Source organism: Camponotus floridanus, unplaced genomic scaffold (genome assembly GCF_003227725.1).
Source record: "Camponotus floridanus strain SB8 unplaced genomic scaffold, Cflo_v7.5 scaffold141, whole genome shotgun sequence".
Taxonomy (NCBI): domain Eukaryota; kingdom Metazoa; phylum Arthropoda; class Insecta; order Hymenoptera; family Formicidae; genus Camponotus; species Camponotus floridanus.
Window position 1 is genome coordinate 318,120 of NW_020229261.1, and position 22,824 is coordinate 340,943.

At 29.7% G+C, this 22,824-nt stretch overlaps 1 protein-coding gene across 2 annotated transcripts in view; it reads right to left on the reverse strand.

Annotated features, from left to right (window-relative positions):
- Positions 1-15,623, reverse strand: part of LOC105250980 — a 28,765-nt gene extending 13,142 nt beyond the window's left edge. For both annotated transcript variants that reach the window (XR_889164.3, XM_011257436.3), the window contains exon 1: positions 14,611-15,623. Coding sequence is in view for 1 of the 2 variants with exons in the window: in XM_011257436.3 (XP_011255738.1) it covers positions 14,611-14,778 (168 nt within the window). In the remaining variant the exon portion in view is untranslated. The remainder of the gene's footprint in view (positions 1-14,610) is intronic.
- Between the last annotated feature and the right edge of the window lie 7,201 nt (positions 15,624-22,824).

Sequence of the window (22,824 nt, forward strand, 5' to 3'; positions counted from 1 at the left end):
TTCAAACCGGCCCGCGGCTCGATGCAACTTCCCTGCACCGTTGCCTCCAATGGCGTAGGAAGAACTTTCGAATTCTTGCGCAAGAATCATTCGTGGGGCCTGCATTTCATTTTTGCAACATCAAACATCGATATCTTGCAGTCTCTCTTCCTCTGACTATTGTTGCTATGAGATAGATTTCAGATTTAAAAAAAAACCTGAATTATAAACTAAACCTGAACCATAAACCGACAATATAAATACATCTACGCGATACATTCTCAGCTTTAAAATTTTCCTCTAAGCTATTTTCGGTATCGTGTCATCATGCAAAAGACGGCTATTTATTATCTGATTTTCATATTAAAACTCTACATTTGACGTTTATAGCATCATTTTATGTAGATTTAAAATCGGTATATTTTTATAAAAAAATTTCTTCTACCTGAATCTAGAATCTTTCTTTTTGAAATGAAGAGGAGAAATGGGTTTATAGATTGCCTGTGATTATTGCTTTCATATTTCTGTTATATTATGGCTACACCTTTGTGCCGCAAGGCCGTGATCAGCTTTTTTACTTCTTACTTGAAGTGTTTTCTCGAACGCAATTATTTAAGATTATTATTTGCTCGTTTGAATTATCATTTTTTATTCGAATCATAAACATTTCCAGAGGTCATGGAACATCTCCGAGATCGGAATATATTCCATTACATTTAGACAAGAATGTACGTATAGATAATCAGACGTAAAGTAACGAGCTTTTTATGCAACCGAGCAAATTAAGGGTAATGCACAGATTTATCGCCAACTTTAACATAATTAATGATACAATAAACGTGTGATATTATGTTTATATATCATATTTAATATCTCGCATCTACTTTACAAACTATTTTTTAGACAAACATATATCTCTTTAATGATGTGTTCTTAATTGCTGAAACATTTTCCAAAAAGGTAAAGAATATTAAGAATAAATCTTCTTAACTAATATAACACAAATATACTATATATATATAACTTCTTATATATACATCCTATATATACATAACTTCTTTATATAAAAATTTTATTTTTAAAGGATTAATTTGTCTTTAAAGTTTGATATTCAGCAAATTTATTATAAATCGTATATATATCTCAAAATTTCGTGATCATTTTTTAATTTTATTCTATTTTTTATTACTTTATGAATCCTTCATAGATGAAAAAATTATTATAATCGAGATGTCTGGCAATTTAGTTAAAACTATCCATATCCGCTATCTACAAATGTAGTAAGAATGTAATAAACGGTTACTGGTTTCAAGCTGTGAGAAATTTTTAAGTCTGTTTATATCGATTTATATGTCGATTTATCGCATGCGAAACAGCGATTACACCACCGCGATCTATCAATCAATTACAATAAATATTACAAGTAATCAACGGATGTTATCTTTAACCGTTAAATGATATCAAGCTGTGCGAAATTTTTCAGCTCGTTTCCGCAGATTTATAGATCAATCTTTATATGCATGAAACATTACTGTTGAGATCTATCAATCAGAATCTTAGCGATATTCTCTCTGAATGCGCTTTCTATCCGATGCGATCTATGCTATCCACATATTACGAAATTCAGGGTGCGATGGAAAACATCGATTAGACATCATCGTAATTACAGTAATCGGATATCAATTCTCTAGCGAGTGAATGATCGGCTGAATTTTTCTACGGTCGATTTTAGCTTCCCGCGAAGTAACGCGCAAAGTTTCGCACCTACTTCGCGTAATTGTAGGGTATTTGATAGCTCGCATGCAACAGTGCATTGCAGTACTTCTGTAAATATGTACAGCTCTTGAAGAAACGCTCAAGAAGAGTCGGTTTCCGAGACCTCACATAAAAAGAGTGTTTGCTAAAGATACACGATTTCATTCTCTCTCTTGAAAGATGTCAAGCAAAATTTCTCGATAAATATTTAAGAAAAGAGACAAAAATAGAAAACAATTTTATTTTTTTGAATTTCCCTAACTGAGGATTTAAAATGTAATTTCAAAATTGAAATCTTTTTACAGAAATTTTTCGTGTACGGTATCTTTAAATGGGCAACAAATATATTCAGATAAAATCAATATTTTCTTATATTCTTTGATTTGACATTTCATAATAAAATATTAAATCATATTTTAAAATAAAATGTTAGAATATCAGATCATATAATTTGCTAAAAAAAAGTCAAAAAGACAAAAAATAAAACTTTCGAATTTTCTTATAATCCGATTTAACATATAAATAATTAATATGCATCAATTACAGATTTCTGATAAAAGCGTAAATTAATTAAATGAGTCAAAGCAGTTCTGATATGCATCATAATAGCTGAAAAATAAATATCGATTTAGAAGGCATACGAGAGAGTACAAGAAATATGTATATCGATATCAGAAATATGTATATCGATTTACACATACATGTACAAGTTTTAATATTTTTCCTCTGATCATTTAATATTATTATATTAATTAGAATATTAGATTGTAAAAGTTTTTAAATCGAATATTTTTTCTATCGCGAATGTTAACCAATATAAAAATAAAACTTTTCTAAGGAAATAAATAAAATTGTTATGTGTTCAGGCTTTTATCAATTCAAACTCACGATCTCGCTTATCAAACGGGCTTAATGATAAGCAGAACAGTTGTTATACGGGCATAGACTTGAGAGATCTCTAATATTCAACGCAACATTTTGCACGCTTCTCTCATAACGACAAACGTGAATGATGATGTAAATACCCGCGTCGTCGTTTTGCGATATTAAAATAGCTGACGAGCATGATTTGGTTTTTGCGCAGCTATCATTTGATTCGCGAGTAAACAGAGTACATATATCGTAGCATTATATAAGACCTAAAATAAGACAATATTCGTAAAAATATTATATTGATATTGATTTTCAAAAACTTAAATCTCTTATTTTATTCTTGAATGAATCTTGGTAGCAAAAATTTCGTCTTTTATTATCTTGTCTCGATTTTATTAACAATTTTTATCTAATATTAAACAAATGTTTAAAATAATAACATATATATTTAACGTAATTATTATAATGTAATTTAAAATAATTATTACTATTTTTATGTCATTCGTTTATTTTTCAAAGCAAAATGTATGTATATTTGTTATCTTCATGAAAAGATTGCACGCAGTAATGCCAAAATGCAAAAACGGTTTATAACATGCATATAATCAAAGAATCGCGTATATGTGCGCAAAGTTTTGCTAAATGTAGCTATAAAATTTTATATTGTTTATTTTATTTATATTGTATTAATTATTAATAAAAATTTATATATAAAATTTATTATAAATGTTTTTATTTGTTAAATAAAATTTTTTAAGTTCAAATTATAATATAGTGATTTTCTTCTCATTTAATTTACAAACATATTTTAGTCTTTTTTCTAAATTAATAATCTTTACAAAGCTAATAATCTTGCTAATAATCTTGATATTATCTTGATATCTAATTAAAAATCTTATCTTGATCTTGTCTGAAATTTCGAGACAAGACAAGGCAATATCAAGACTAGTCTTGTTATCTCATGCAATCCTAATCTATCGATTAAACTCCGCACGATATTACGCTTATGTGACGATAATTATGCGATTCTTTGGCCGAGAGAAAACACCGAGAGCCGTGATTTAATCTAACGAGTTCACCCACTTGAAATTATTCGAACGTAAGCGCAATCAAAAATAATTACTGAGACGAGCGAGGGCAAATGGTCGGCGAGAGCAATCATTAAATGAACTAAACTTTGTTTAGATTCTATTCATACGATGCTTCATATCTCACGTATCGTTAATGGATGCGATATAACGCAACGTGAGTAGTTGCAACGGACTAGATTGACTTGTGCTACATGTATGTAATAGCAACATCATGTTACATATGACGCGTACATCATTTTTCTAATAATTTAAATGTAATAAAATGTACTAATTTAAATGTTATATATTTTTGTGTTACTAAAATAAAAAAATATCCTCAAGATAAAAAAGATAAAAAATAAAATTAAAAAAATATCCTTGCAAGAAGGCTACAATATGATGATATTATTTTGAAATGAAAATTATTTTATGGTCGATCGTCGGTTATATTTTCGCTTCAAGACGCACAGAATAAAAATTACAAAATGATTGTAAAAAATAAAAGATACATAAAGGAGTGCTTCTGTATACAATCGCTGATAAAATCGAGGCACTAGATAAATGGAAATCGAATGTGTCCATGTAGAATTGGCATTTTTCACTGCTATAAACTGCGAAACGACGAGCGCGAGAGTACACTCGGAAAACATGTATGAGTGATTAAGAAATGCTTAACGATCGCCTCTCTCGTATAAATCGTGTGTAAGGAGAGCTTAAATGTCTCTACGCGTTGTACCGTAAACGTGATGAGCGATGAAGCGAGTCGCGAGTATAAAGCGTAACAATTTCTGACCAAGACGGGATACGAGTATCGCACGGACAATATCGGCCATTAATCATTTCACCGTATCGATAAACCGCGGATAAATTATTACGCGAATAACGCACGGTGTTAAAAGCCGCATGCCCGCGGCATCCGTGACGAGATTTCTGGGATCCAGCGTGATTAACCTTAATACAATGCAATACTATTCGAATACAATGGGGAATAATGCAGGTTTGATAAAACACGATTGATCTTAATCAAGATTTCTCGCTATACTTGCAATTAATAATATTAGCACCTTAAGTGCGTTATTCGATCAGAGATGTAATCGTGATTTTTTTTTACATAGATCGTAATTTATAAAATTTTAGACTATTTTAATTATAAAGCATAATAATATGATTTTAATATTAATTATATTAAATTATTTTTTTAAATAAAGACATAATATATTTAATAATTTTTTGAAATAAAAACAATATGTCGGAGGAAAAAATATAAAAGTAATCTAATTTCGATTTTCTTTCGATGATGTATATTTCAAATATACATCATGCGGCTTCAATAATGTTGTACGTGATAGCTTAAGGCGTGCGTAAATTGAAAAGATACAATTGTAACATCGATATAGATTAGAAACACACACATACACACTCTCTCGCTCTCTCTCTCTCTCTTTTTCTCTTCCTATTATATACTGTCACCGCGTCGTCATAGTTATGCTCGGCTGCTCAGTATTTTTATCTCTATCAATATTTTATATAAGCGCAAGAGTTATGTTCTAAATGGAACAATTTATCACTAGCAATGTTATCGTGTGTCGTGTCTATCTTTCTTCTCTTGGCGTGGAAGATAATATTCGAAGTTCTCTATCAAAATCAGCGTATCAAGATACTATCGAATCTATTTCAGCAGGATTGCAAAAGCAATTATTTTTAAGTCATCATCGATAATTACTAAAATTGTACCAAAAATATAAATTCGACTTATCGAAAGAAGCGAAAAATTAAAGCAAGAGGTTTACCCCGTGATATATTCTGCATTTATATGATGAAGTATAATTATCGCGCTTAATGCACTATAATTTGCTCTGAAAAATTTAATTTTCAATTATAATTCAATAAACATAAAATTCGTTCAAATCATTATTACCTTCTGTACTCCTGAATGTATGTGTGTAAATCTATTGGCCAATATTCAAATGATAAATTTTCTCCTTTCTTAGCTTTATGCCCTCAAGTAACGATTATATCCGGCACGAACACTGACTAATAAGTGGTGTGACTCGACAATGCCTGCGTTCATGAGTGATAAATATCAACGTATTTATACGTGAATTGCATATGACGATTAAAAATATTACGTTCAAAGATGTTATATTTAACATTATAGATTGAGAAGAAACTAATGTACATATATAAAGTGACCTTTTAATATACATATATTTCGGTATTGAAATAAAACTAATTTTTTTTACGAATATTTGCGTATTTTTATTCCAAGTCAAAATAATTTGCTAAATATTACATATATACATATACATATATGTAAAAATAATAAAAATAGTTTTAAAACATCCAGGTAAGGAAAAAATTGTACGTTTTTCATTTAACATAAATACATTAATTATTTCAAAGCAATTTAAAAATATTATTATTTAACTATTATTACTTAAAATATATATCATTTTTATATCGAACTTTTTTTTATCTTATTTTCTTTCTTTCTAATATATTTTTTGTTCCTAACTTCTCTTTGAATTATAGAATTTATATATAAATACTTCATTGACAGAATATTTTATTGAATATTTTATGAAACAGAATAAATCAATATTAATATATTAATATATCAAGAAAACTAAAATGTAGAATTGAATCTATCATCGAAATTTATGAGAGATTTATTTTATCTTGATAAAAAAAGTCGATAAAAAGATGCATATATATGTACTTTGATGCAAATTATCTGTACCATATTTATCGTCTCTCTTATTTGCCATATTTTATTTCAGCTAGAGATTTCTTGTTGAATTTTTAAGAATCGACAAGATAGATTTATCCAAGCAACGACCTGAGAGCTCGCCTATGCTTTTACATATATATTCTCGCAATATATTATATTAACTACTCTCTGTCTTCGCCAATTTAGCAAACCATTACAACTTATTTTGCTCAATCCGATAATGTGTGATTGATAATACAAGTACTCAAAAATTTTACAATCCTGAAGGGACTGACTCGCGACCGGTTACGTGCGGGAAGAGGAGAGAAAGTAAATCTATCAGAAATCTAGATTTACAAGCTTATACATACACACACACACACACAAATTTTCTCTTAAAAAGAGAAGAAAAAAACTGAAAATTCTCAAAACTGATCGCTAACAATAACGGTACTCGAAAATACAAAAATTCTATTCTTATGCTCTTTATTGTACTTTATGTGCTCATGTATTTCATATTATGTTATTTACTTTAATAAAATCTTAAATAATAAAATATTTAATTGAAAAGATAAATCAAGTTTTGCGGTTATTTTATCAATTTCTCATTCAAGAAACATCAATTCTTAAAAGTTCAACGAGAAATTTATAATTGAAATAAAATATGGCGAATATGGGATATGATAAATATGATAAATATGATAAATATATACAGATAATAAATATATACAGGTAATATTTCTCGTCAAAATATATACGCATCTTTTTCTTGGATTTTATTTTATCAAGATAAATCTCTCTCTAAATTACGATAACAGTTCCAATTCTCTGTTTTATAAATTCTCTTGATATATTAATTGATTCATTCTAGTCCATTTCAGCAAAATATTTATGTATATAGCTATTTCTCTATATACATATTTTATACTATACATTTGTAAATGTAAAGTGTGCTGTAAATTTAAATACAAGATTTATATACGTCGTTCCAATAAAAAGACGAAATGTACAAAGTCAAATGAATTCTAGTGTGTTAGAAAGCAAACTGCTACGAAAATTAATTGCTACTTTATTCACTTCGTCTCACAAAGAGGTTATTTGCATGAATTCGCCAATTTATTTCAATAAGATTCAAGTCACAACGATTTCTTTATTTTCTCGGGTAACAGTATATCGATAAATATAAATAATGAACATACACATTTGCATTTCACTTTGTAGAGCGAATTGGAGAACACTGTCTTGGAGTAACGTTACTGCAATTCCGGAATAATATTAGAGTAGCTTTGATTTGCATGCAGAAGCGATTCGAATAACGTGTCGAGAGTATCATGAATTGAATTAATTGCCATTGATTGCGGATGATACAGCAGATAAAATGCTGATGTGCAACAACTTTTTTAAATCGCCAACACATATATTTTTGAACGATTACGATCGATGATTGCTGTCGTTTGATCTCTTTGCTACATATTATATTTTCTAGCAATATATTTACGATATATTAACGATATATACTGTTAACAAAGTCGCTCTAAGCGAGATAGAATAAGATCGCAATTTATTCAAAGGAAAAAAAAACTATAAAAGATTACTGTACGATTATATAACAACTAGTGTACATCGTAATGTATACGTATTTATAAACATAATTATATATTATATAACGTGTAGCATGTGTACATTTTGTCGTCTATCATATTATTAATGACTTTCCCGTGTTTGTAACTACGTTTTTCTCCGCCTTTCTAGTATCTCTTCTTGTTTAAAACTTGGAAAATATAATTTTCCTTTTAGTTGAACTTTGTTATACATATATAATTATCGAAATTATTATTTATTTGTATATAAATTATTTTATATTTTCGCTTTACATGTTTATATCTAATCTTCAGGCATTTAATAATTTCTGAATAAGATAAGTAAAATATATGCGCACGCTAATTTATAGTGTGTGTATGTGTGTATGTGAAATTTTGAAAATTAAAATTATTATTTGTGTAAGAAATAAAAATATTTAAAATCGACAATATCTCTGTGAAGTCTATAAGTGGATACGAGTGAAAGGGCCCTTTAATAAACGGACATTATATTCAAGGTTCAAGGTTCTTACTATTGAGGAAGAAAGAGAGAGAGAGCCATTCTTCTACAATGTAGAATATCTCGTTACTAAGAGTTATTACGCTGCTACTAATAGGTAGCTGGATGGCCCTTTCTTCCTCAACGAACTGAACGACTATTATCTTCAATTAGCTTTCTCTATTAGTGTCTATAGAGCATCGCAATCCTTAAAGGGCAGCTACATATTTACTACGCGCCGATTGATAAGAGATAATCTTACATAATTAATCTCTAACGCTATTAAGTATCATCTCGTAAAATATATTGCATATTTCAGAAATTTTCTAAAAGAAAATTAACATGTTGAATATCTAATAAACTCTCTATTAATGTCGAAATATATTATGATGAGGTCTAAGAGATCGTATTCATTTTAAAGTTTTTTGTGGGACTACAAAAAAAGATTTTTTTGGAATAGTACACAAGTTTCTACAAGATGAATAATCTCTGTCTCTCTTTGTTTCTAGTTTAAAATTATATTTTCAATATTTTATAAATCATTTAAATTCTTCTGATAAAAATAAACAATACATTTTTGAAATTTCTATGTCAATGTAAAAAACAATGGTATAATTTTTTATATAAAATTAATAATTACTATTTCATCATAATTGTCTAATGATAAATATTTTATATTATTTTATATATATATTTGTTAAATAGTTTTAAATATATATTTAATATATGCAATATTTTTACTAATTTTATAGTTAATTTAGTTATAAAAACTGTTATTTTCAAAGACAGAAAAAAAATAAAATAACAGTTAAATTGAATTCATTGATTCCTTAATGAAATATGTAATATATACTTTTTCTTACAACCTGAAATCCTTTTATTTACATCAGTTTCGATCTTTTTAATTCCTCTGCGATAATTTTGTGATCTTTATTGTCTAATTAACGTTAGGTGAATTTTATCTCCACATCATTCAATTAACATTTTAAAGCAAATGAATGCGAAACATTGTGGTGATTAAAATATATGGATATGTCTTCATGTTCTGCCGTTATATCCTGTCTTCCCTATGTATGTCATCGTTAATGGTTCATAGTTTATTACAATAATCTTGGTTGATTAACACGAATCGAACGCACAAACACGGATCGTCGATATTTTTGTGTACAATATATGTTAACGGCAAAATTCCAGGACGAGTGATATACATATTTTCAGTCATCCTTCGGTTTCTGATTATTTTGATGTACGATCTCGTTAATAGATATATGATTTAATTTGATAAGTAATTTTGTCTCATATGTCTTTACATCTTAATTATTTGGATATTATTTTATGTGATATATAACTTTTACTGATATGTAATGTTACTGATATGTAATGTTACTTTCTCGCAAAATATCAAAATGTATATTTAAATTTTTTAAGCTTTTCTAAAATTGAAATAAACATCGCATATAATGTACGTATAATTTATCTTATCAACAAAAAGATAATGCGCGCGGCGGAAGAACATTATTTGATACACGTGCCGACTTTGTATCTCTCGATTAACGTATGCAATATACACTGACGTGAAATATCGGTTCGTCGCTTCCTTTCAAGTTATGATAATCTTAATTAAGCAATGAATACGTGATCTCGTGCTGCGCCGGCCTCTCTAATGATGGGCCTGACTATGAGAAACACTTGCTCTCATGCGGCGCGTACAAAAAGTTACACGAACATACCATAATTTGTTCTCTGCAGAAAGCCATAATTTCTCATCACGCGACGTTTAAAAGCTTTTTGTTTCTATTACAGTCTTCTGAAAATAAACCGTTGAATCCTTACACACTGTACGTTTGCACAACTGGTACGTCTGTTGATATGTGTGTACAACAAAGTATATCTTTTTTTTAATTAATAATGGCAAGACAAATATTTTTTCAAATAAATAAATAAAAAAAAAAATATATATATATATATACATAATATTGTTACCGTTTGTTATTTTATTAATTACATTTTTTACAATTTTATTTCTTAATAAAAGAACTGCCATTATTTATCACTCTTTTGAGTATCCTGCCTAAGTTAAAGAGAATTGTTTATTACGGTGAAATCTAAGCTATAAAAGTACAATATAAATAAATTTATACATATAAGATAATTTATGTATGAAAATAAAGTTTTTATAGGATTTATATTTTCACGTTATTAAACTTTCACTTAGATAGCTTAAAAATTGTAAAATAATTAGCTATAATTCAATTGTTTAATTATAACCAGTAATTACTCTCTCTCTTTCTCGATATACACATCTTGAGGCAAAACATAGTATTATTATAAATAATTTTTTTTAATATGATATGATATTGATATGTTTAAGAATATTTTAAACTGATAGTGTATCTTCATCTATTATTTTTATTATTAGATAATGTATAAATATCGGTCGTTATCAGATTTTTTCAGCGGTAAAAGAGTTTGAATTATAAAAATTTATTCGGATAGCGATTATTTGTAGAACAAGATGATTGTCGAATTAACGGATAAATAAAAAATATCCAATATAATTAAGAATAAAAAAAAATTCATAGCATCGTTAATATTAAAAAAAAGATTATAAAGATAATGATCATATAAAATTACTATTTGAAATCTTTTAAAATCCTTCGATATATTTATGTATTATATAATATGTATTACGATATTTATAATTTAATAAAATTCCTTACTCTTAAAAACAATGTATTGAGAATCTTCGCTCTAACGGTATATACTTTCTCATTCATTGTTTGTGCAATTGTAAGAATTAACTTGGTTTGCTAATAATATCAGTTGCGCTAATTGGAATACACATGATTTTCCACGGTCGTCGAGATGTAAAAGTGAAATGTAAAAAAGGTGGCAATGCGCAATCAAGTTCACACAAATCACGCAACATATTTCAAGACGAATTTAATGACGAATCAGCATTCATCATAATATTATTCGTGATTTTATAATCTCTTGTTACATTTAGATCACAAAAAAATGTTTTTTTTATTTTTTGAATATCTTAACTCCAATTTTAAATAAAAGTAGATATATGCCTACATATATTTATATATGTGCGAATGCATACTCACAATTATATACGTATCAGATTACTTACATTAATTAGACTAACATGTGAATTTTTATCCTAGTTCCACAAATGACGTAAAAATGACATTCGCAAATCACGTGATTTATTTCATAATGAGAAACTCATTACGAGATCGCACGACTGAATCATAGACCTTTCTAACAACGCGTACTCTATTTTTTCTCCATTTTTTTCGTGATGTTTATTCAAAGTAAATTAGTTCACTACGCAAAAATATTATTAGGGCAAACTGTTACAAACGGATGTAAATTCTTTACGATTCTCATTAACGAACTAATAGCGCGTAACGTGCGTCAATATAAGGCCGACTTCGAGGGATAAACAGTTAGAAATTTTTCTACATATACGCTTTAATTCTTTTGAGATTTTGAAATATTTTCTATCTTTCCTGAGCAATGTAATATTTTGCGTTTGAGAAAGAAAATAAATAAATTTATTTTCAAATAATTTCTAATATAAAGGAAATTATATTCTTTTTTAAATAATTAGAAATTTTAGGGAACAAATGTAGTTTAATTAATAAAATATATGTAAAAGAGTACGTAAAAAATATCACTATACTTTACACAATTTTTGTAAAATTGAAGTAAAACATAAAAAATATATATTTTGTTTTTTTTTATCAATTATCTCTTATTTCAAAGACTACATTTTTAAAGATATAATTAGAATCTATTTACATCCGATTATGATTAATAATTTTATAAAATCTAATAATTTTAAAAAATCTTGGCTTTCAAACAAAAATTTTGATACATAGTAAAATTTTGAAATTATTTCGCGCTATTATTCCTTCCACGTCTTCTTTACGGAATAATTTAATTATTTCTTCCTCTCTTCGTGCGATGCACGTGGAGGAATGTATACAAATAGTAAGAATCTGTGGAGGAAACAGGTCAACTGGGTCAAGTGGCAATAAATCGAGATGCCTCGGGAATCCGCGAATGGCAGTACCGGAAAGACGCAACGGATCGTCCCGCATACGTTTCAAGAACCGCAAAAAGGTTGCCTAGTATCGCAGAAATGCGTCGTGCGAGATTTACAGAATCAAAGGTCCGGGAATCTATCGACGTTGAAGTTAAGGCTACCATATTTGTGTTGCAATAAGAAAACGGATTTCACAGACATCGTCTTTTTTTTTAAGCATAAGACAGGAATAACCGTGCGTGTGTGTTATTTCCAAAGCAGTATACGATCGTATAATGACGCTTTACTTTTGATTATCGGCATTATTGATATTTATAAGAACGACCGCGCTCAAAATATGAGTATAATGCAGAAATTGAGCAAAGTATATTGCACAATTCAATATATTTCCAATAATAAGAAGGTAATAGAGGCTTACCTTCAACGAATTTCAATATCCTAGAGAAATACGAGAAATTTTTCTTTTGAACTCCGATTGCTAGAATGTAGAAAGCGCAATTCGTGGCACGAATTCGTGGCAGCGATGCATAATTGAGAATTTTCACGTGGTTGACGCGCGACATTACTTTGTAATTGCTTGAGTGCATCGGAATTTGTTTCCTCGGTTTTCCTTTCGCAACGAGATTCTACTCACGTAAAACTGCGCTTTACAAATATTTTACGGTGGCAAAAATAATGAAGCGTAAAAAAAACCCATAATGTTTAAATACGTAAGAAATTATCGAAAGAAAAGAGCATATCAAAAGACATCATAATAACAAATTATTGTTCCATAACTGCATAACATTGAAAAGTAAAGAGTCTGAAGAAGTTAATTTAGGAGGAATTTAGACGAATAATAGGAACTTTGTTTTTAAACAAATTTAATTTTCCAGATTCTTTGCAATTGCATTCTCTTTTAAATGACACAAAAACTTCGCGTTATTGTCTCAATGTCAAACTGATTTTTGAAAACATTTGCCTCTCTGTGTCTCCTTCTCTCTCTCGCGAAAAATACGCGATTGAGGGATAAAAGGAAAATCGAATAAGCACCCCGTTGCAAAAATTTACGTCACCTGTCTCGTTAATATTTTGCTCATGTTCCGATCTAATGACGCAATAACTTAACGATCGCGCAACTCGACTCGAGGTCATAAACATCGTACATTGTAACGTTAATCGGTGCAATTTTAAGAAACTACAAGAATTGAGCGGTCGCTCGCAATATCTCTATTTCCGTGTGATATAATTCGGTGCATTAAATGCTCGTCAGCGCCCGCATACAATCGTCTTATATACGCGCGGTTATGGCGAGCAAATACAGCATAAGCGAACATCCGCCGCGAAATGTACCTGCATTCAAGTGCAAGATTAACAACTCCGTCGGTTTTTACGGCGGTAACTAACCCGCTAATTAAACGGCAACGCGAGCCACGTTCTCCTTTATTGCGCCTTTTATTATAACCGAGGATAATTAACAGTATTATAAGAGCTTCTCTCTCGACTGCGAAATACTCGAAATGTTGTAAGAATTTTCATAGATCGCCTGCAAATCCGATGTAATTGCTTTCTCACAGTTCGCGCTCTCCATTATTTCCAGATAATCATATATTTCAAAATGTTTAACCCGATAATATTAATTAATACGAGCATAATTTTTTTTAAATTATTGATAAGATTATATGTCACTATATATATATATATATATATATATATATATATATATATATCTAATAATATTATAATTTATAATATTAATTATAATTAATACTATAATTATTATTAATATTATTATTATATAATTAATAATATTATATATTTAATTATATATATATATATATATATATATATATATATAATTGAATAAATAGATAATACAAAGAGAGAAGAAGTCATAATTCAGAATCAATTTCATTTAGAAATCTTAAATTAGTTTAATTATTTTAATATGAAACGTAGCATTTATCATATCTCAAAGTAATTTAGTAAATAATTTTACAGTAATTTTCTCTTTCTCTCCCTCTCTTTTTCATTCGTTTAAATCGACTTGTGTTATTTCTGCAAAATAAATAGTTTAATGACGAGTTAGCCTACTTTTTACTAACCTGGAGATAAGGACTCGCTGCTGATAACACCAGACGATGCGCGAGGAATCTCTGGCCTCCTGGACAACACAAGGCTACATCGGCGAATCTCTGCGACAGCATAGCCTCCTTTAAGATGTCCCCGACGTCCGGTGGCCTACCAGAAACACGGATCACCTCTCCCATCATGCTTTATCCGGTGTGATCAATGATCGCTCGCGGCAATACGCATTTCTTGATGAAAGTCTTTAATCGAAGTTCACTTGCAATTTTGCGGCGTTTGGAAACGATATTTTTGTAAAACTTTCAAAATTTTTAGAAAGTTCCTAACGGATCGTCTTTATTCATTCTATCGCACTTCTATCAGCTTTCCCATAAATTTATTTTCCTTTGGAGAAACTTGTAAAATTCTTACGAACGTGTGTTACTCTTCACTCGTGTAAATTCGAGCGAAAACCGGCTTTTATCTTTTTCTCAATCAAGTGTAATCATTCACAATCGTAAACACCATTTTTCTTGCCGCGAATTTATAGCGGTGCAATATTTAATTATTATTATTAATAAAATTTTTACGAAAGAAGATCTCTCGTTGAAGATCGCTCGTTCCCGCGAATTCAAGAAGTGTGCGATCAATCGATCACATTTACAAATGATGATACTTGTTGACTCTGTCGTGTGGCGTTGAATTATGGCCATGTGATCATTGACATTTGTCAGCGATAACGGTGTTGGTATTCGCTGTCACATCGTCGCCGCGAGATTTATGATCGACCGCGTTTATTTTCGACCGCTCTCGTTTTACTTCACATTCTCTCACCGTTAAAATCAGCTCGCAGGTTGGCCCGATCGGATTAGAAAATCATAAATCATTCCGTTCGATCTTGTGCACATTAATTAATCTTTGCCTTATGACACGTTTGCTATCTACCATCGAGATCGAAAGATTAGGGATCGAATTCGTAGAAATTCAAGAATGTTTCTTGTAAATACAACACTGATTCTCTTTCCTCCGATTTCCTTTTCTATTAAATTCTATTTTATTATATTACGAGAAATTTGAAAAATTTTCAGAACTTCAATTTTTACGAAATAATTAAATAATTAATTTATATATACTTTTTTTAATTTAAATTATATACACTATTGTGTCTCTATCTAAATAACGTCGTTAGCATTTCACAAGCACAATTAGTTCTTGATTAACACGTGCATGTCTTTATCTTGTGTATCCCTCGCTGATTCTTCTATAGCAAGGAGCGTTAATCGAATATAAATAAACACAATACTCCGTAATCTTGTAAACTTCGAGACTTAAGTTTTCCTTTCCGCAATCGATCACCTTTAACAGCTTTGTCATGTAATAAATAATGATAATGTGTTCCGAATACAGTTGGACGAGTCGATTTCACGATAAATTTACACGTCGTTTGAACGGAACGTTTATTTATCGATCGATCTGCCGTCAGAAATATCTTGACCCTTAATAAACGTCAGCCATCAACTTCTTCTCGCTGAGCAGCTCTTCGATCATCGGATCCCGAGATCACAGAGAACGTTCACTTTCTTCAAGATGAGTAGAGATCCTTTGAATTTCTCTCTTATTTATTAATATGGCAATTGTCATCAATTAAAATGTCATTGTTTGATTTACTTTATTATATTTTCATGTATTGTGGACGCCACATTTTTATTGTTTAAAACAAAGTATTTTGCAAATCATGAAAATATTAATCGAGCGATCTTAGAAATGTTTCTGAATGAGAAAAAATAACAAGCCGTGAAATTTCTTCTGCTTAATTAAAATAAATAATTATTAAATCAATTGCACCGGAAATGCTTTCTGCTTCCCATTCAACAAAATTAATATCGCAACAATTGTTTCACAATGTAAATGTTTTTCTGATTAAATTAGTTTGATTTAATAATTAATTCTCGTGGTTAAAACAGTCCAACAATCTCACAATATCTCATTAAATCTTATTAATTGATCAGTTTTTATTTTATTGAAATAAATTCTGACAGGTATGTCTTCATCTTTTTTTTTTAGACAAGATCTGAATGAAACGTTTTATCTTCGGGATTGCATTTATAGAGACAGATATATCGCGATGGTTGCTTTATTTCGATTTGAAAGAGAATCCGGGAAATTGTCAAAACCCGCGATTCTCGGGCCTCATCGCGAGTATGCTCGCGAATTCGCTTGACATATCAATCTCGCGCGTTCTCTCTTAAGTTTCCGCTATTTCGTCGTGAGTCTCGTGCGAATCTCTCTGGCGAATCGCGCTCGCGGCGCTTACACGAAGAGAACCCGTCGCTGAACGATTCAGCAGGGCGACTGCCACCTGAAACGCTCAGGTGAGCAGAGACCACCTCTGCCACTGCGAGAGTGGTCTCTTTGGAGAGACGGAGAGCGTACTCACAGAGAACTCCTCCCATGTCTCGCTATATTATTCCCCCTCCTTTCTCTCTTTCTTTTGGAATCACCTGCGTTTGTCCTGTGTATGTATATACATCCAGTATTTTTATACGTATATGTTTTGGTGTGACATTGATAAACAACAAAAACATTGAGCTATCTTTTACTCGACTATATATGGTTAACATAAAATAAGAATTTATGTGCACATGTATACTTGTATGTTGTTTGAAATATATAGTTGATTTTGCGAGTAAGAGAAAAATGTATTTCAAATATAAATTTTTCTTTAAAGTAATCAATAAATAACTGAAATAATTATTTTTCCTTTTTTGTTTGATAAAATTGTGCGATCAAATATTTGAATATACTATTTCTGAATCATTCCATTCTATCTATTTCTATTTACGTCTCCGTTTTTATTAATTTTTATTAAATCATTAGATAATTTTATAAATTAATAATAAACGACTTTAAAAACAAATGCATGTTTGTTTTCACTTTTCTAATTATTTTCGTTGCTATATTATGCTAAATGTATTTGAAATAATATATTTAAAATAATATATTTAAAATAATATTAAAAAATAATTTTAAAGTGGTTACTATAAGAATTTTCAAAAAATTTTATTATTTATAAAAATATTATATATTTCAAATATATAATTTTTGGTAATTTTTTAAAAATGTTTTGAAATATAAAGACACACGTCCGATAATTATAAAATGTATCAAAGATTAAGTGAATTATCATACACACACAGGTTGAAAATATAAAAAATTAAAATTTATTTCGGATTGTTTAATTTAATACCAATACTTGTTTTGATACTTTTTTAGAAATTGCAGACAAATAAGTTGAAGAGATCTCAGTTTATCTGACGTTAAAATAAATTATAGCATAACATACAGAAATATAGCTGGCATTCTAATTCAAATACAGGACGATTCATATATTGATTTAGTTACAGTACTATAAAGGAAGAACAAAAACATAATATATAAAGACAAAATTTATTAGAAAACTGCCATGTACAAATTTCTATTTTTTGAATTAGAATCAATGAGAAATCACCCTTTAATATTAACAATTTTTATTTTCTTAATATTTTCCGTTATCTTACTTTTATAGACAAGAAAAAAGTATAATGAAAAGTAAGAAGAGAAAAAGTGATATGATGATTAATTTGTATTAATTTGTTATGAAAAAATTAAATTTTGTATCTATCGAGATGACAAAAATAAATTTTACTTCCATTTGAAGCACCCTATACATGTTATACAGAATCCTATCACTGGTAGAAAGGTGAGCGCAGAGAGAACCGGGAGTATCAAAAGCAACGCGCGGGAATTCGTGTGCTAATGTCAGCTGTCAGTGAGTTAAACGGATAATCGTTAACGCTTTATGTTTATAATCGTCGGCATGGCATAATAAGAGAACATCGAAAGAACGAACGGCAATTTTGCAAGATTACGATTTTTTGTCGAGCGCGATATCACGCACTGACAATCAATTTATTGAGGATAATTGACTAATACATATCATAATTTCGGCTAATACGTACATAATTGATATTGCTGTGTATACAATGAGGACATTTTATATATTATTTGGAGCTTCATGTATGAAGCATAAGTATATAAAGCCCGAAAATTTTTAAAAAAATATATAAAGATGAAAAATTTTTAATAAAATAAAAACTTATGAGAGAGTTTCTATGAAAAACGGAATACATAAAGATTTAAATATTTATGTAACTAATATACTACTCCGAAAAGATTCCCTTAGGCAAAAGTAAGAATCTAAGGACTAAGAAATCTAGGTATGCGATCAGACATTTATGAAAGTGAAAAGTTCGGGATTATGAAACTGATTCGTGTGAATGAAAGAACTCTAGATATTTATTACAGTATGAAATTTCATTTTAATATCTGACATAAATCGCATTTCAGCAAATCTTTATAGCTTTAATTATGGCTTTTGTGCCATAAAGAAAAAATTTTTATAAAAATCACGCGTGAGCCGAATTACATACACATACAAACGGCAGTATATTTCTTACAATTCATAATGAAACTGAAAACTAAGCATTACATACCTTTTATCTATCTGTCGCAATGTAATAATCACATAGTATGTGTTTCATAATGTGTACACTTCTGAGAAAATCATCATATATAATTAATCCGTCATTAATGCAGCGAAACTGCCCGATAAATTTAAATCTAAACTACTGATTTATCATCGATTTATTTATATCCAAACAATTGATCGAGTTAGTAACCGATTTGTCTTTCTCTTTCCCTTCTTCCTATGTTTTTATATACATTGAAGTGTCTGAAAAAAATCTATCAAAAATTAAATTTATTAAAAATCATATGATCTACGAAATATTCATCTTGTTTTATGCTTGTCAAATTTATCGAGAATTCTATGCTTGTTAAATTTATTCCAGATTTATTTTTTTTTCCTTTTGTTCTATAGTTAATTATTTAATTTTTATTATGTGATATTTCAAGATTTAACAAAACTTGAAACAATCTACTATAGAAAGTAAAATTAATAATTTATTAAGGAATTAAATATTAGACAAAACCATTTTGTCTTAATTTTTTTGTATATTTCGTATGTCATATGCGAAAATTTTTCGGTAGCGTCGACGATGGTTTGTTGTCGCACAATCATTTCGGGATACAAAAATTCTGCGAAAGATTGCGAAACTCGCACATATATCTGTAGTCTTATCTGCTGAAGAAGATGTAAATAAAATGTCTGACGAGATATCGAATTAATAGGCAGTATCTAAAATAGACATGACATATCATCGGATATCATTAGCTCAGTTTCCTTGATTCTAAAATTACGACGATAATTGCCTCAGAGGTAATCACGTACTGATTATACGAGATATATGTACAAGATATATGTGCGTATTCTACATACCATAAATGCCGAATTGTGGTGTCTTCTTTTTTATAATTATTTTTTTACGCACGTTTTTACATTACACATTTTGTTTCGCTTGGAATACGTATCATCTACATCAGAGGCAGCCATTTATTTGATTAATGAATTCCAAAATTATCTTCATGAAAATATATAAACTAAAACTCTTCGATAGATTAAATTATATATATATATATAATAAATATAAATAAATATAATATTAAATTATATATATATATATATAATTGTTTATTAGGAAGAAAAAATAACATGCATATACACAAACACGTCATCACATTTATTTCATATATTAATTTTACTGTAGCGGTAATTCCTGCCTTACTCAGCCGATTTTATATTATAGTTTTCTTATATCTTATTCTTATATCTATATTATATTTTACTTTTTATATTATATTATATTTTGTCTTAATACTAAAGTTATTGTATCAATTTTTGGTGTATCAAACAATATTATTAAATAAAAAAATAGTGCATTGTGAAATTATTAAAAAATAAAATAAAAATTAATAAAAAATATTCGGCAAACGTTTGCTTCCTCTCTCTCCGAAAGAATTTCTCTACTCTTCGTTCAAATTCCTTAGATCGAAGGTAATGGCGTGCCATTTTTAAGATAATTCATTCAACAACCGGTTAAATTGACCTTATTCAAAAATTCTGATGTTATCTAAGCTGTTGATTTAATAGACGATAATACAAAGGTTCCACTAATGCATTTCATACGTTTCTGTAAGTTCGGTCACGTTAATTATAGACTCGTGATTAGATATATAAGAACGATGCTACTTCCGGTGGTATTTGAAGAGAAATTGATCTCTCTTCATCAAATTGATGAACTCAATTTGCTAACAAATATGATGGATGGTGACAGAGTTGAAGTTCTTGCCGTTATTTCAAAGTCGTTTTTCTAATAAGGATACATTATAACGGCACAATCGTAAAAGTCGAAATGAAACGAGTAAAAAATATCTAAGACATCGAATCGAAGATCCTGTTTAAAGAAAAAAACGTGAAAGAATTTTGGAAGAAGAATTATACATATATATTATTTATTATTTGTTTTTTTCTGATTGATGATCTTTGGATTGATTCTCTATCTCTATCTCTATAAATTCTTCGAGAAAAGATTTATTCGGATCAGTCAACAATAATATATGTTGTTAGCAATTATTTTATTTAACGGATAGAAGAAAAAGTCAAGACAAAGAAAATCCTATTTTCGGATATCGTTGAATACGTTTGAAGAAATCGAGCGCTGCAAAACTAAATATAGCTGAGCGTCTGATACTCGTTTGATATCATAAGAAATACTAAGTGAAAGCAATATCAAGACGCTTTACCGCTCACGTCGCAGTGTGCCTTATCAGGGTCGCGATAATTACAGTTGCGAATGGCTCTTCGATCGATTGGGCGAAAGGAAACGACGAAATGAACAATGATCAAAGATTGTAGTAGAGATCAGTCGCAACTTCGTGTCGACCTACTTTAGTTGCAATAATAGAGTTAACATTTCGAAAAGATAATTGAAGAAAAATTTTTCTACCCATCTGATATACTTTTCCTATGTTTCTTGATTTCTCTCTATTCTAAAAAGAAAACATACATACGCTATGAACATTCTTAATCTCTCCCCCTATTCCAAAATAATATAATCAATATATCTACAAATATATATTGAGTCTTAAAATATGTAATATGATTTTACATATTTTTCTCTTTCCTATTTTTTTCACATTTTATTCTTAAAAAAAGTATCTTCACAAATTATTTCTCACATGATTCTCTTTTCTTCTTGAATTTAAATTTTCAAATTTAAAAACCTTTATTCTTTAATCTCTCTAGGCAACAGGTTCTTTCTCGAAATGAAAGCTTCAATCAAAAGGGGCGCACGTAAGTAGTAGTGCTTGCTGTACCGTAATTATACCTGCTGAGAGACTCTCGGGAAATGATGCGTTCCGCAATAAATCTATGACATATAAAACAACGGGGTCTCCCGCGCGTTAGAATTCGACCCGAATTCGAATCGCTCTCGAGCTCGTTCGCCGCGAAAAAAAACCCGGGACGAACGGTTTGTTTGTTCGCATGAATAAAACTCCTATCGATCGTTGTCGCGGTAAAATACGACGGGAACGAGACGAGACGAGACGACACGGCACGGCAAACATTCGTGCAACACGCGTGTGGAGCACGCTCGTTGGCCGGAGCGGGGCGCACACGTGGTTTCGCGTCCTGTCACCGCTAAATCCATTAGCACGTGGAGAGAACGTTTTCCAGGCTGATTATCGGGCAAATATTGTTTCGCGCTCGGTTACCGTTTTACTCACATGCTGACCCCGCTCGCTGACACTGTTTCGTATCACATGCTACCAACAGGTTCCCAAAAGAAGCATCTCTTACCTTCTCCCTTTTCAGGGGAAGTCTGTTCTGAATAGTCTGACCTTACTCGCGTAGCGTTTTATACATGGCAGACGATGAAAAATCCTTTTCTTATGGTATTTTCTGCTCTGTTTCTTCGCATCCCATGATTTATTACACTCGAATGTAATTATTTAACGAAAGATTAAGATCGTAAAGTTGTAAAGTCGCTTAACTCTGGATCAAGAGATCGAGATATGAATCTATAGAGTAAATTTTGAGGTTTAGCAATCCAAGAAAAATAATGACTCTTTTTTAATGATATATATATTTATAATGATATATATATATATATTTTTTTTTTTTTTTTTTTTTTTTTAGTGAGTAAATCATGAGAATCATCAACTCTATAAATTTTCGATTTATTCCAAAATTAGAAATGTACATATGTTTAATGCGAAGCACGGTATGTCACATTCTTATCTTTTCTTGCAAT